Source organism: Falco rusticolus, chromosome 11 (assembly GCF_015220075.1).
Source record: "Falco rusticolus isolate bFalRus1 chromosome 11, bFalRus1.pri, whole genome shotgun sequence".
Lineage (NCBI taxonomy): Eukaryota > Metazoa > Chordata > Aves > Falconiformes > Falconidae > Falco > Falco rusticolus.
In genome coordinates, this window is record NC_051197.1 from 18,766,397 (window position 1) to 18,781,636 (window position 15,240).

Consider the following 15,240-nt stretch of genomic DNA (forward strand, 5'->3'; position numbering starts at 1 on the left):
TCCTTTTCCCTGTCTTTCTGCTAACTCAGATTTCTTTGGTGGAACAAGTGTGTTTCTTTTCTCCAACTGAAAATCAAAAACTAATGACAACTGGAGGAGCAAAAAACACATCACAACAATTTCTAACCTGCCTTGAGTATTATTTACATGTTATAGCAGAATAATAGTCATAGGTCTCTCCAATCTTTTGAACAAAATAGATCAATAGCAATTATTTAACAGCAATTATCTGAAGTCAGGCTCTAACTACAGAAATTAACTAACAGCAACCATTTATTGTCTTCCCTGGAGCCATAGTTCCCAACACTATTTGAGGATGTTATATATCAGTTTGTTTAGCACCTACAAATATTTGTCAGAGTAGACACGTAACTTAGGCCCTCTGGCACACAGAAAGAACTGCAAAGTTCTTCCCTGTGCATCCAGACGTTACTTTAGCATTTATTATGCACATATCACATACTCTTCTCTAAGAGGTGGCCCATGTAATTCAGAGTTCAATTTGACCGGATCTGTCACAAAAAAACAGGTTAGGAGTCTTTTTGCCAGAATAGTTTTCAAAGTTTAAACTAACGTCCTTATTTGTTGTTTTTATATGACTACCATAAAACATTTCCTTTAAATCAAAAGTCTTTATTCAGTTTAACACAGAATACACCTTATTCTCTCAATATTCTCACACTTCTCAAACGAGAAAGCAAACTCTGCCATTAGAGTAAATCCACTGCCCCCAAACCTACAATACTAGGAAAAGAGCGCAACGCAGTTCTCTTTAAAATGTATTTAGCAAATAACGTTCACTTTGTATTTTCACCGCTTATAAGCAGCTACACCATGGACTGATTTTATGGGACACCTCTACAGTGCCCCTAACGCATTAAATTTTACAGTATACACAGTCTCATAGGATGACACTGACCGCACAAGCCAGGTCACGCAGGGGTCACACATAGAGCACCTCTTAGCAATGCTGTCTTTTATACCTGAGACATGTGGGGCATCTTTGTAGAGCTTTGGCCTAACTGGAAAAATCTCCCATGCATATAAATTACACAATTTAAGGACTTAACCAGTTATTATTTTGCAGGGACACTGAACAGATGCTGGCATTCCACTCTCAGGAACAAACCTTGTTAACTACCTCAAAAATACTACAGTTTATCCAATTAAGCACAGTAGTTGCTTTTCATTTACACTATTTCACAATGTTTCTGGTATTTTTTTAATGGTCAGTATCAGAGTAAAGAAACATCAGGGTAACCTTTTAAGACATCTAAGGAAAGCATGACAGAAAATATTAGTCCTCCTAAATAGTGACCACAGAAATGCATTAGTTTGCAATAATGCATTTTCACTGTATTTTTCATTTGAGATTTGAGATATTTAAATGTCCGCTATAGAACAGCTTTTTTCCTCAGAATATACTTGGTTTCCATTTATTACTAATTAAAACTTGAAAAACCTTCTGCATCATCCTGCAACATGACAAATGTCTTCCTGACAGATAGATCCTATCAATGAACCCCAAAGCTACCAAGTCCTACTGGCGAGGAACCAAGAAACAGAAAGCAGAGCAACTAAAAAGTCTGGCACAAGCATCCTCACTAAATGATTATACAGTAAAAATCTTTAAATAAACATGAAGTTTATAATGATTTTATTTTTTTAATCACATACTAAAGCCGATTTGAAATGCTGGTTCCACTACCAGGTTTTAGAAAGGAGTGCACAGTTCTTCTATGCCTGCCAATGTTGGGATTTTACTACATGGACCTAAGGCAAGGTTAAGTGAGCCAAGCACGTTATTTTTTCTGGAAAGAATTCAACAGACTCTTCCAAAAAAGGCAACCATCAGTGTTTCAACACCTGCCTTGAACATTAACTACTTACTCTTCAGAACAAACCAAAACCATCTCTTTCTAACTTACTTAGGATTAAGCCAGACCATTAAAACCCAATAATGTTTTAAATATTTGGGAATATAACAATTTTTATCTGAGCACTCATTACACAGCCGACTAGGTGATTAAGAAACTGCTGCCACATACACTTTTATCTCCCCACTTCATCTCCTTCAGTGGTTACTTTCAGAGGCTGCAGAATGGAAAACATGCTCCGGCTCTATTTCTTCCTGTTGTGAGGACATAAAAAGCAACTACACCAGAAACATCCTCTGCTGCCGAGTTCACCTACATGCCTGCACATTTCTGAGGTTGAATGAGGAAACTTCCAAGCCTGATGTGTGAAAACAGTTTGCAAGACCAAAAGATACTGGCCATGGCCACTAACCACAGCAAGGACTGTGGTTCAAAGGGCTCTTCTGCAGTCAGAGGAAATGAGGATCAAGTACAGTATTTTGAAAATTTGCAACCACAACCTGAGTGTTCTATCAGAGAACAAAACATGTTTAGGAACATATTTTGATTACACACACTACTACCCTGACGACCATTGGGGAAAATAGGGACTGTAATTTTCTTTGCACTGTACAGAGGCAAGGGAACATACCCCTCATGCTGGGGTGGGGTGGGGGAGCCCTTAAATATCCCTTAAGAAAACTTCCCAGTCTTACAAAAACTGCCCTTGCAAGGCTGCCATGGTAATTCAGGACATCAGCTACCTAGCAGAAGTGGCAAGTGGCGTAAGTTACTATTCCCCAAAGGAACAACTCTCAGAACCCACCCTGAGTCAAATATATACACTGATGAGTGTGAACATTGCGCACACTCAAAATAGCATCTTCTGTTTCTTATTTTACCTATTTCCTCCTCTCCTTTTAAATGTTTATTGCCTTTTTCTTCTTCTTTGAACCTGATCCAGGAGGGATATTTACTTTGTTTGCTTTGTGACATTTTAAGTATTTAATGTAGTTATAACTCACAACTCCCAAGTAGGAAGCCAGTTCATATTTTAGCCTTGAGAGAGGTGGGCACCTTTGGGAGACGACTCAATACAAAGTGAAGTGTCCACAGTTAGACAGCATGAACCGATCCCTCCCCTCGCAGCAGCAGCTACCCACCAAGGCCCCTCCAGCACAAGTGACCAGCAAAGCCACCTGTAAAAGCCAAGGCTGAGGCAAATATACCAGCAGAAGAAAAGCAGCAACCTTCATGTTTTTATGTGAGCTATACAGTATCAGACCTGTGGCAGAACATATAGGAAAGGACTAAATCTGCTCAGAATAAAACTAAAGAACTTGAGCCAACTTTCAGACAGCCCATGTGGGATTCAGACTCAGCTGGTGTTTTTTGATAATGGTACTTTGATGTGCTTTGGTCTCCTTACAGAGAAAAAATAAAGCCATGGATGAAGAAATATCAGGTATTTGGAAACTCAGAAATATATCCTTTGCTGTTCATAAATCCACATACAACATACAGTAATCACCAAGAGAATAATTCTCTTCGGTAAATGACTAAGAAAGATGCTGCTTTTGAAATGACATGCAACATTTGTGAATCACCTATCAGTTTTGCATAGTCCTTAGCAGCCACAGAGGTGCAATGCTTTCACGCAGCAGTAAATTTTTTCATTTTCAGTTTAGCATTCTCAAGGCCACTTACAGTCATCACAAAATTCTACTTCCAATTTTCACATTTTTGAAAAAAAAAAACCCACGTACAAGAAGCAGCATATTATTAATTGTATCTTAGGTTTTAATTCTGCTTCCTAGAGTTGGTGAGTTCACCAACTACCAAAGATCTTGACAGGAATTAAGACTGCTCAACACTTTCTCGGGATGAAAGCAGAACCTCATGGGAACAGAGTCTTGCACATCTTTACCAATCTAGAAAGAAGATACTGGGTTTTCCTATCAAGCTGAAACTGTGTCAAAGCAAGTGCAACTTTCAAAACCACCACGGAACAGTAGAATGATAAAAAGGAAACAAAAAAAAAATCTGTGTAAAAGGGAAATCTGTTCCCAAAGTTTAGGGCTCAGCAGGGGTTTATTAATCGTGCATAGGTAACGGTCCACTCATCTCACATTAAACAACATCTTAATAGACTCAACATAACACTCATTTGATCTGAACAAAATAAGGTAGCAGAAGCTTTTCCAGGGATTCTGTTTCAAGTTAGATTCAATTTAGTCAAAGAAGAGAAGGGGAGAATTAAAGCATATCTATGCAACTGCAGCTATAGTTTCCACTGGAATCAATGACTCAGTAACACAACCTGTTGTGAATTATTATCTCCACATCACTAACACCAGCAGCCTGCCAAAACCTGCTGCCTGCTTCTGTAAACTTCCACTAGCTAAACCCCCTGTTTACCGAAGCAAGCAAAGAAAGGAAGGAGCTGTGACCATATAGAAGAGAAAAGACCATTGCAGGTGCTTGTTCCAGGCCTTTCAGCCTCCTGCAAGACGGATCTGAGAACCTCAACCACTAAATGCCAGAATGTTGTTTCTTTCCTTACTCTGCAGCCTGATTTAACTTAAAGCCCAAGTCTTCCTAACTATCAGCCTCCTTTGCTCTGAAAGTGATGGGTCTGGGCTGCTAGAGGGACTGTGAGAAGGAGCAGCACCCAGGATCAGTCAGTGGCAGCAACGGGAAGGGCTGCATGAGATCCAAGAGACAGCATCATCCAGGTCTGGCCCATCCACACTCAAGACAAAGTTGTGGTTGTAACAGTAACCCTGTTACTTCAAGAAGTTACTTCAACTGGAAGCTGAAAGAAATGCCAAGCAATAAAGCCTGACTTTGGAAAGATGGCTTAAATCACCTGGGACAGGAGATATCTATATATGAACTATGTGATGCTCTTCACAAACCAGGCTCCAAACAGTACAGGACTTGAAAGTCTCATGAAAGGAGAAACTAAGGCACACAAGACCTGCCTTGCTTCCTCCGAAATTTACTGGCAAGTTGGTATTTTTGAAATCTCTCTGCCCAAAACAAAGTGCTTATGGTGAAAGCAGAGGACACCTATGCATCACAAAATTTCCCTAATCTTGGGACGTCACGCTGCCACATATAGGTGTTTTTTTACCATACGCTGCGTATTTGCTTCATGTGCTGTATCTTGCTTTCTAAGCCAGAAATATCACTTCTCCTCTGTAACGCCTTTATGAAGCAAGCTTTGAATGAAAAAAAAAAAAAGAACAAGCCCCACCCCCACCCCCTAGATATTTAAAGATGCCTTACTAGGGTTATTATCATCTTAAATTCCTTTTTACTGAACGCAGACAATGTATCACTTTCAAACATGTATTTACCACCCTGTCATTTCGTATCATCCCTACTTCTGACAAAATCCTTCCACTCTATTGCCAAGAACACAAGGACAACTACTGTAGCCTGAGGTCCCCCAATATTTCTGGGAGTAAACTAGTTATATAGCCTTTAGAAAAGCAGGATTTTGCAGGGGGTTGAATCAGGCCACAAGACAATATCTCCAGGGAAATTTACTATTGTGAAAAGCATAATAAGAGTTACTGTTTACCAAACACTGCTTTTAATTAGACACTTGATGCTATTTTCACATTCTTTCAAAAGGCAAGGAAATGGTGTGGGGAGGGGAAGGAGAACTATGAACTCTGCCAAGTGGAAAAGGGCAACTACAGGATTATTTCCAGCTCCTAAGCAGAAGAACGATGAAGATTTACAAAAAAAACCAAAACCAGGATTCTATAGAAATGTAAAAGTCCTGTAAAAATTCTCTTCACACTGTACACAACAATGAAAATCTACTGCTTTTACTTTGAATAGTGAAAGGTTGTTATTTATATCAAATTTATCACTAGTCATGCATTTCCTACCCTTCCTCACTCTTCTCCTAGCAGAGCACTCTGTTCACATCTGGGTCTGTTTAACCAGTGATTGGAAATTTAGCCTCCTGATTTCCCGTTAAATACTAGGCACAGGAAAACAAATAGCACTTGTTTTTCAGTGCGTTTTGTCAGTCATCCAAAATCTAGTGCAAACCATAGAACAGCCTGTGGTTTGGTGGCAGAGACCCAAAATATGTGAACCATATTTTCATGAAGTGAAAGGAATAAACCAACTATTGGCTGAAGTAACAAGAACATGACTTTTTTTCTTCTTAGAAATACAGAAATGACTAATAATTAAACTTTTCATTCTATCACTCATTCTTCTTTAAAGCTTTCCTTTATTTCCAAATCTCAATCCAAAACCATGTGATCTGGTGCTGTATTTATCATTCCTGCTGTTGCTTCCTCCATTGTACTAACTTAACATACACATTCAGTCCTATTAAAGAGGATCTTGTGAATAAGGTAATTTGCTTGCCTAAGTGCTTTCTCATCCCTAACTCTTACTCATTCAATGGCCTGAATAACTAACTCTGAGAAAGAGCTGAAGCATCACATCTTAACCCAAATACTGTACAAAATGTCATATGTAGATATTTTGGGGGTTTGGATCTACTCTAACAGTGATTTCTGCCCAGAAATCACAAAGGATTTGGTCCCTTCTTTCATTGATTTTATTCTCACTACTTTTACTTGCCTAGTAAAGACATTCCTAAGCTATAAAAACAATTAAGAAAGCTACCAAATCTAAAGAAAAAAAATCACTTGCTGAGTAGCACCTATAAAACCCTCTTTTTGGGCAGTTCATAAAACTTAGGGGTTTCTGCCAAGACACGTTTCCAATAAACTGCTTTTGGGGAAGGAGAGAAATAATGACTTGATGGAAAGGGAGGAAATTATTTTGTTATATGAAAACTTAGAAGTGGGGTGGTGGGAGAGGTCTGGTAAGGTTTTTCTGCAAGACTGACCTGCAACAAGATCACAGGTAAAAGTATTTTCTACAGGTGTCGCCTAGCTTATGTAAAATTGCAATCTGTCGTAATCTAACCAGCCTAATCACCAGTGAAGATGACCTTCAACTTCCTCTCCCACTCCACCTTTACGATGTAATTTTGGCATTTATTTCCTGTTGGGGCAGGGGGGAGGTATTTCTCACAGATGCAAAGTATCCCCCTTGCTGAACTAAGCAGACCTTCCCAACCATGCACTGTTCTGAGCGATGAGAGGGCTGATGGGCAAAGCCCAGGAACACCTGAACAGAAAATGCCCATTCCCAAACTATTGTATTTTTGTGACATGTAAAAAGACGTAATCAGACTAATATGACTAGATACACCAGTAATCAGAGTGGTCGTTTTCAACTGCTTAGGTCAGGCAGAGTTCACACACTAACCCGTTTCAGGTATTTTTGGATTGAAATGCCATGATACTTAGGCGTATTTATTTTTAACAACTCAAGACTTACCTTACTAAAATCACCGTACTTTCCCAGCACCACCTACTTAACCCATGAAGATATATATAACTCATGCAGAGTCTGAAAATAACCCTATCTATGCCAAATGTATTGTTAACACCACACTACATAGGCACCATATATTCACTTTTCTCTAATACACAGAGAAATTTATGTCAGGTTTTTATCAAGATGCCAGAATTTTTTCTTAAGCCTATTCACTAGTGTTCTTTCTGCTTTAAAGGTGTTTCCCCAAGTGCCACAAGAAGCAAAAAGACAATACAATAAGGCAACAGGCTAGTAAAGAACAACTCCCTTTAACACCTGGGCCCCATCTCAGACAGCTTCCTCCAAAGCACTATCACGCCATAAGCATCACCGTGCTTCCATTTAGTGCCATGTGTTGGGAAAAGTCTCCAAAACATGACACTAAAAAAAATCCTGATGCTAACAGAACGTAACCTTCGGTTTGGTTGAGGCATGCTACTTACTTTTAATGATATTCTACTATGAAGTTTAGCCACCAGTTGGAATTTTGTGAAAATGAAACTGCGAGCTGCCTCCATGGAGATAAAGCATGTCACAAGTCACTGTGCTGAGTGAAGCTATGTGCATCACATGATAAAAATAAGTGCAAAACCACATGTATCACCAGATTTACATTTTTATACTGAAAAATATTTACCAAGAAGGTATTTTGTGCTTCCCTCTATATTATAACCATACACCCCAACACTGGATTTTCTCCCTCATTCATTTTGAACTTTTGAACTGGAGAATCAGGCCCAAGGCAAAAATCCAAGCTTGAACTATATGATAAGAAGTTAAACTCCAGCCCAGCTCAGTGGTACTGTATCTTCTTGGTCTTTTGGATATGTGCTGACACAAAGTTTAAATCTTGTCATCCTTTCCTTGAAATAAAGCAGTCTGGGGCAGCTTAGCTTTAGTGGAAACTCAAAAAATGAATTCACAGAGGCAAACCATCTTCCTAATGAGGACACTGAGAACACACATACCCTCTGCTCCAATATAAACATCATTGAAGCTCTGTGTGCCTTAATCTCTCCACCTGTATAATGGTAGTAAGAGCACTTTACAGAGTGTTCTGATGCATTGTCTGCTTATATCCCAGAGTTATCTTCTTTGTTAGAAATAACCTTGGATTTTCTAATACAATTGATTTGTAATTTTTATTCACTTATTTATTCAAAACACACCTCCCTGTAACAGTTAAAATCCTTATTGTGATGCTTTACAGGAAAAAAATAATAGCTAGTAACAAAAAGAAATAAACAGCTAGGACCTACTACTGGTTGCATGATTCTTTAACCACAAACTCTGACCTGGTTCTAGGAGTGTTGTCTTTATCAGCAGCAAGTCCCAGAAGCCGTCATTTAAACTTTTTCACGCTCCTAACCTTTCTAACTAGGGATCAATCAATGAAACAGTGCAATTCATACTTCACATATAGTATATTAATAAAATTGTGAATGAATGTATTGCATGAAAAATCTGAAGGAGAAGCTGGAAAGTCAATGATTATCCTGCATGAGGCTTCCATAGAGACAGACACAATAGTTATGACACTCCTATGGTATGCGTGACACAGATTTCTGTTTTCAGCATAGAATTCATGGGCATTAAAAAAGTTTTTTTAAACTTGAAATATTTTATGATTCAAAACACTCTGTTTTCTGGCTTGGCTATATATTTAAGGAGAATGAACAAGACAGAGTACACGGATAAGCCAAGTATTTTCAGACAAGGGCCAAGGAAGCGAGCTCTGCACTTCACAGCCCTTGGAGCTGCTATTTACACTCCTAGGCTCAATTCTCTGAACTGAATACTGAATTCTCCTGAAGGCTCTGGCAGGGAGGCAGAGAGCCTCTCTGCTGCTAGAGTAGATGCAGGATGTCCATTTGCCCCACGACTCGCCTGCAACAAGAACCCTTGCTTCTGCAAAGGGACAGGCTCCTCCAGGGCAGAGGCAGTCCAAGGGACTGCAGGCAGGCAAGCAGCTCTGCTGCAAAACTGGAGCCCCTTGAGCGTGCTGCGCTCACCCACAGGTGCTGCTAGGACTTCCCCAGCATTTCCCATGTCTTTGTGCTGCATGACTCTGTGCTCGTTTCAGAAAGCTTGTGGGGAAACAATGCATGTGTCCTTGTGGCCAGAGTGGAACTGTGGAAAAGCAATGGGTGATCACCAGAGTTTAAGCTGTTCAGCCTGTAACCTTGTGGCCTAGCATCCCAAGCTGCAGTAGCTACTGAGAAACTGGTACATGAAAAGTGGGAAGGCTGATGAGCCCTTTATAAGAGACAGAAGTTGTGGAGCGAGAGGGACTGCAGGACCTAAACTGGGAGAGGCAATGGTGGATCCATACCCTGGCATTTTTGGTTCTACCATCTCACTCTTTCAGCTCTTTACAGAAAAGAAAAATACAAACCTTAGCATGGTAAAAGGAAGAATACATAAATTATATGGCACTTGAGATCCAAAATTGTTACAGAGGGCTACCCAGGTATTTAAACACGTAGGGATGGGTCAGCATTGACAGCCAGTTGACTCCTTGCAGCAGAAAGGCGAGTTCTGTACCTGCACAGCTGACGGGAGCAATGTAATCCCAGCGCCACAGGCATGGGCTGGGAATGGATGGCGTGAGGCACCACAGCTTTCAGCCCTTACCATGACCAGCAGACCCTAAGAGGCTGGAGTACTGAGAGGAGGTATTTGAGTCCCACCAACAGAGAGCTGAACCTGTAGCACCTACCAAGCCTCCCAGCCTCACCAGAGAGACAGCCCACCCCTTGTTGCAGCATCGCTGACGGGTTTGCTGCAGCAGTTCCTGAGGCTGCACAACTTCTGCTCTGGCACGAACTGTGAGTGCTGCTGCTCACATTTTCAAGCCTGTTTCTTTAACCAGGAGAGCTTGAAATGGTTTTCTGAAGCAAACGCTTAGCTAATTGTACAGCTTTGGCAGTCAAGGCCTTGGGCATATTCCTATTGCTCCTATGCCTTAATGCAGCCTGCGGAAACCCCACTAAGCCAAACCAAGCGAGCCCAGCACAACCACAGTCTGAACACCAGCGCAGCCTACTGAGTGGAAATGGATGGCTCCCAGCAGAGCACCTCTTCACTCCCAGCAGTGAGGCAAGGGGAGAGGGAAAAATCCCGGAGGAGGAGGAACAGGGAAGAGATAGCTGAACACAAACTAGCTGGTATGAAATGGGCGTGATGATGGAGTAGTTGTAGGAGGAGATCAAAACTAAACTGAAAGTAGGTTCAAGACTTGATTAACTGATGAAAGGTGCTGTTTTCTTTGGACAGGAGAGGAGTGAGGACTTCTATCATTCTGTTGTTCATCATCTCGTTCCTCAGTCATTTTCTGAGCAGACCTGAACTGTACTGGTTGCATTAAGGACATACACCAGGAATGGTCATCAAGGAGATAACAGTCAAGAGTCTCTAACACATCAATTGAGAAAACCCAAGACTGTGAACACCCTGGAATACAACCAAGCCTGTGTTCTTTGCACCAATCTGTAACACACTGAAGTGGAAACAGGACAGAGTCCATCAAAGTTCAAATTATCAAGGGAATTCCTACTCTTGTACCCTGATGACAGGAAAAAGAAAAACAACCCCAGAAAACTTTTGGTGTCCAGCAAGTGCTAGTACTCTTGGTGTACTTAGTGATGTCACCACCATATCAGGCCAACTGAGAGAGCAGTGTCCCTCTTCCTAGTGTGCTAATGCTACACACCGTCCATCTTCCACTCCTGCTGATGCACAGTGACACCACTGAGTCCCCATTGGGCACTGCAGGAACAGTCTTGCCTACCACTGTCGGCTGTGCTGGAGGAGCAAAATTAAACCCTATAAGGATACAACTAAAAATAATCAAGTTTATTTCTGCAATTAGAGTTGAATATAGTAAAAGCTGCAACTTTAATAAAGACAACTCATGATTAGACATGATGTCACACATTAAAAATTTAGTCCAAACAACTTGTCTGTTTCACTACAAATAGCAAACTTGAATGTCCTGGCAAACCGTAAGGACATGATTTACAAATACTAGGTAATATTTGGATCCTACATTATAAGCAGTGCTCCAGTCTTTCTGAGAAATAAAAATGACTTCATTCTGGGCTTAGCTCAGTCATTTCAATAGACCAAGCTTCATCAGAGGCATAAACCGTAATTGTACATATCGAGCTCAGTACATACAGATATTTGTTTTGGTCACAGACCACACAGCTAGTGTCCACCCATAATATTTCCCATTGCTTTGAGGATTTTTGCATTGTGGTACCATTAAACTTCTCGTCAGGACTGCCAATCTGTTATAACTTCGCACCTTTTTGAACTGGAATGGCTGCTAGTGTTAATAACTACACAATATGCAGATTCTGAAAAAGCAGTTTTGCTTTCTTTTCCTTGAATTCACATAACAAGTAATTGGGTACTTTTTCCAAACTGCTTTGCCCTACAACCTAACTGTTCCCCAGAGCACTACAGTGAAATTTGACCTCTTGTTAACTTGGGTTTTTTTAATGAATGTTTGAAAACTTTCCAAATGAATGCCATTAACTCTATGTCTTGTGTGACAAATAGCTATGATATAGAGCAGCCCAGAAGACCGTGTATACTTACAAAGAAAACTCTTCGGATTCCAGGTGCCAGCCTTTCTGTTTTTAGCTTCCAGACCAGAGGCAAAGGAGAGTTGAGAACAAACACCAGAGGCTTCTGGTGAATATGCACTGATGAAATTGGATTCAAATGTAACGTGACCTACAGAGAAACACAGAAATACATGAATACTTCCTTGGAAGTTTCAAAACTAAAAGTGGAATTTGAAACAATGGATCAAAGGTCACTTTTATATACATTACAATTTTCAGTCTTCAGACCTCTTGACTCAAGATTATAGATTAATCTACTTCCAAAAAAATCAGTCACCAGAGCACAGATAATATAAAGAATTAAATAGTTAACATTTGTGCTCTATGCTTGCAAAGCACTGCTAAAGTGTTTAAGAAAACCTTGGCAAATGCTGATGAAAAATAGCTTATGCAAAAGGTCAAACCACTAAGCTGAGAGCTGGAGAACAAGGAGATAAAAAGAGTTGCAAAGCAAACTCTGATTTCTGGTTTCTAGATGGTAGCCTACAATGCGGACTTAGAGCACAAACCTCATCTGCTGATGCTATTAGGGCTTAAATCTAATCTGAAAACCAAATAAAACTAAACAAACAAAAAACAGGAGGAACAAATCCAGAAACACAAGCGAGTGCTACACTAGTTTATGGAAGGAATTCAACAGAAATTTTATCATTGACTAGGGAAAGAAAATGCCTGTTTTCAGGGACTATAAGAATACATGGGGAAAATGATCCCAGGAAAGTGGACAGCAAGGCAACCTGTTAGAGGTGATTTTTATGCAACTAGTTTGTGGTCGCTGGAAGTTTCCCTTGCCCAGCTCCTCATATCCCAGCACTACCCTTCTAGAAAGGGACCGATGTGGAGCAAAACCCTAACCAAATGCACAACAGCAAACAGCTTGTCAGTTTTTAGCACATAACAACTTGTAATGGAAATCTTGGTGTGTTTGCAGTACCTAATAAGCTTTTTAAGCAGTCAGAATTTGGCTTGACAGTTCATCCTGCTTTATAGGAAAAAAGCTTTAGCGTGCCATAGAGAGATGAGAGATCACAAATTAAGCAGGCAAGCTGACGTCTTACAACAGTGGGTGGCAAGGGGGTTCTCTGACAATCACAGCTCTTTCTAGAAAAGGTATAGAGGGAGCAGACATGAACACAACCACCAATGTGAGTGGTGACACCCAGAAACGAGCATACAGGTAATTCAGAATGCCTCCTCCTAGAGGATCTGAAAGGAAATCTGAGACATGGAAGTCACTATGTATAGTTTATTGCATTATTCTTATACAGTGGTAAGCATCAGTTAGTTTACCATTAAAGTAGATGAAGATTCACCTGGCAAACTAACTAGATAAAAGCTAGAGACCAAACTGAATATTAGGTAGCCATTATTGTTGAAAATCTTTACAAAAGAAAAAGTTAGCTTTTTTTAAAAAAAAAAAAATTATTTTTTAATTATTTTCTCCCCTCTACACCCCAAAAAGTGAAACGTTCACCATCACTGCAAAGTAAAACTCAGACCCAGGTCTCAGGTCTGACAGAGACCTGGAAGTTCACAGAAGGAGCTGCTTCTGCTACCTAAGAGTTTGCTAGCTTTTTCGTAAGTAACTGGCCATGTTACCACATCAATCAGTAAGCAGATGCTTACATGCAGAATCTACTACATCCTTAAAGTCACTGAATGAGCGTATCTCAAGTCCCCACAGTGAAACAGACATCAAATCCCATAAACACACCTCTGGGGGCACTGAGGACATCCCTGTCTTCATCTCTGTGATGCTTGATGAAAACTTGTTGGAAAACTGGTATTAAAAGAATAATTCCGTATTTGTACTAAAACCAAACTACTTTAGAGAACGAGCACCTCTTTCCCTTCAGCAGCCAGGGGCAGTGCCAGCTCTGCCGGCAGGATGGCTGGGCACTGCCACCTTCCACCCCAAGGCAGCCACCTTTCTCACTGCTCGGCCTCTCCTGGCAGCCGGCCTGCTCGTATTTATGCATATCCAAAAGAAAACATTAAGTACTACAGATTACCACATCTTCTGGGCACCACATGTCTCTCCATTTTCTGCCTCAAGAGAATAAAATACCTCATTTTAGGGAACTGCAGGGTGTTAGCGCTCTGAATGCTAATGGGATGACAAAGACTGCAAATGCCAAACAGTCATATCTTAGCTATAAAACCTGCCTTACCGTATCAGGCACTAGAGCCAAAATAATTCTGTTCGCTAAGAGTAAGAGAGAAGATAACATTATTTGTTTTACAAGGCTCCCACTTTGTTGTTCTGTCTAGAAATGGAAAGGTGCAAGTGGAAAGAAAAAGGTGTTTAGAACTGCTATTAAATTCATGGCTATTAAAAAGCTTTCATTGATTCTTGTGGTTTTTCAGCTGTAATCACAGCTAATTAGCAATAAGCTGTTTAAACTATTAAATATAATTACCTTGTTCTGGGGTTATGTTTTCTTACAAAGCAATAAAAATAATGTAATCTATGTTTACCAAAGTAGCCCAGTTACATCTTTTACAATCCTGATCTGGCAGATGAGAGTTCTAATTTTATTCTATTATTTTTTCAGCTCCAAATGGCATAAAGAGCATTTGATTTTAAACTCTCTAAACTTCAAAGCATCAAACAGAAAATCTACTACACTAAATGAAGTAAACATTAAACACATCCACTCTTATCATATGCATCTATAGCCATGTTTTCCTACCCAATGATAACTGGTTTCTTCTGATCCTAAAGGAAGACCAATGTAAGTATTGATGAAATGAGCCTTAATATAAGTTTACTTACTTAAATAACCGAAAATAGAAAACCAGTAACAATCCACTCACACTGGCCAACCGGGGCACTCAGCTTGGGTTTGCACCCTGGTTGTGCTTTTATTAGAATGTCAGATCAATGCAAAGAAGCAGCTCCTGTTAGAATTTTGTTAAAATTTTTGCTATTTAAAACCTCTGGTATTTATTAAAACCAGAAATGATACAAGAAATATAACACACTCTGAAAACTTCATCTCAGAAACAGCTAGGCCAAGTCCTTTGGGTAATAAGGAAATGGAGAAGAATCTCTGTTTCAACTGATCTCAGACAAGTTTACTCAAAGCCAACATCTATCAGACAAGACAGATGTTTTAGACTTCACAAGATTTCTGCCTATTGGTTTGGTCACATGAGAGAGCATATAGGGCAATCATACTACCTTAGTGAGAAAATGAGAGACTCTTTGAAACTGGATCTGCTCTCAGATTCTGTAGTTGTTATTCCTCTAGGCTTTGGAAATTAAATATGCATATAATACACACACACTTATTTCCATACATGCGTGGAAATAATCAACAAAG

At 40.0% G+C, this 15,240-nt stretch overlaps 1 protein-coding gene across 4 annotated transcripts in view; it reads right to left on the minus strand.

Annotated features, from left to right (window-relative positions):
* The window catches only part of TGFBR3 (transforming growth factor beta receptor 3), a 121,332-nt gene that overhangs the window by 40,020 nt on the left and 66,072 nt on the right, over positions 1-15,240 (minus strand). For all 4 annotated transcript variants that reach the window (XM_037403762.1, XM_037403759.1, XM_037403760.1 and 1 more), the window contains exon 4: positions 11,886-12,023. In XM_037403762.1, coding sequence (XP_037259659.1) covers positions 11,886-12,023 — 138 coding nt within the window. The remainder of the gene's footprint in view (positions 1-11,885; positions 12,024-15,240) is intronic.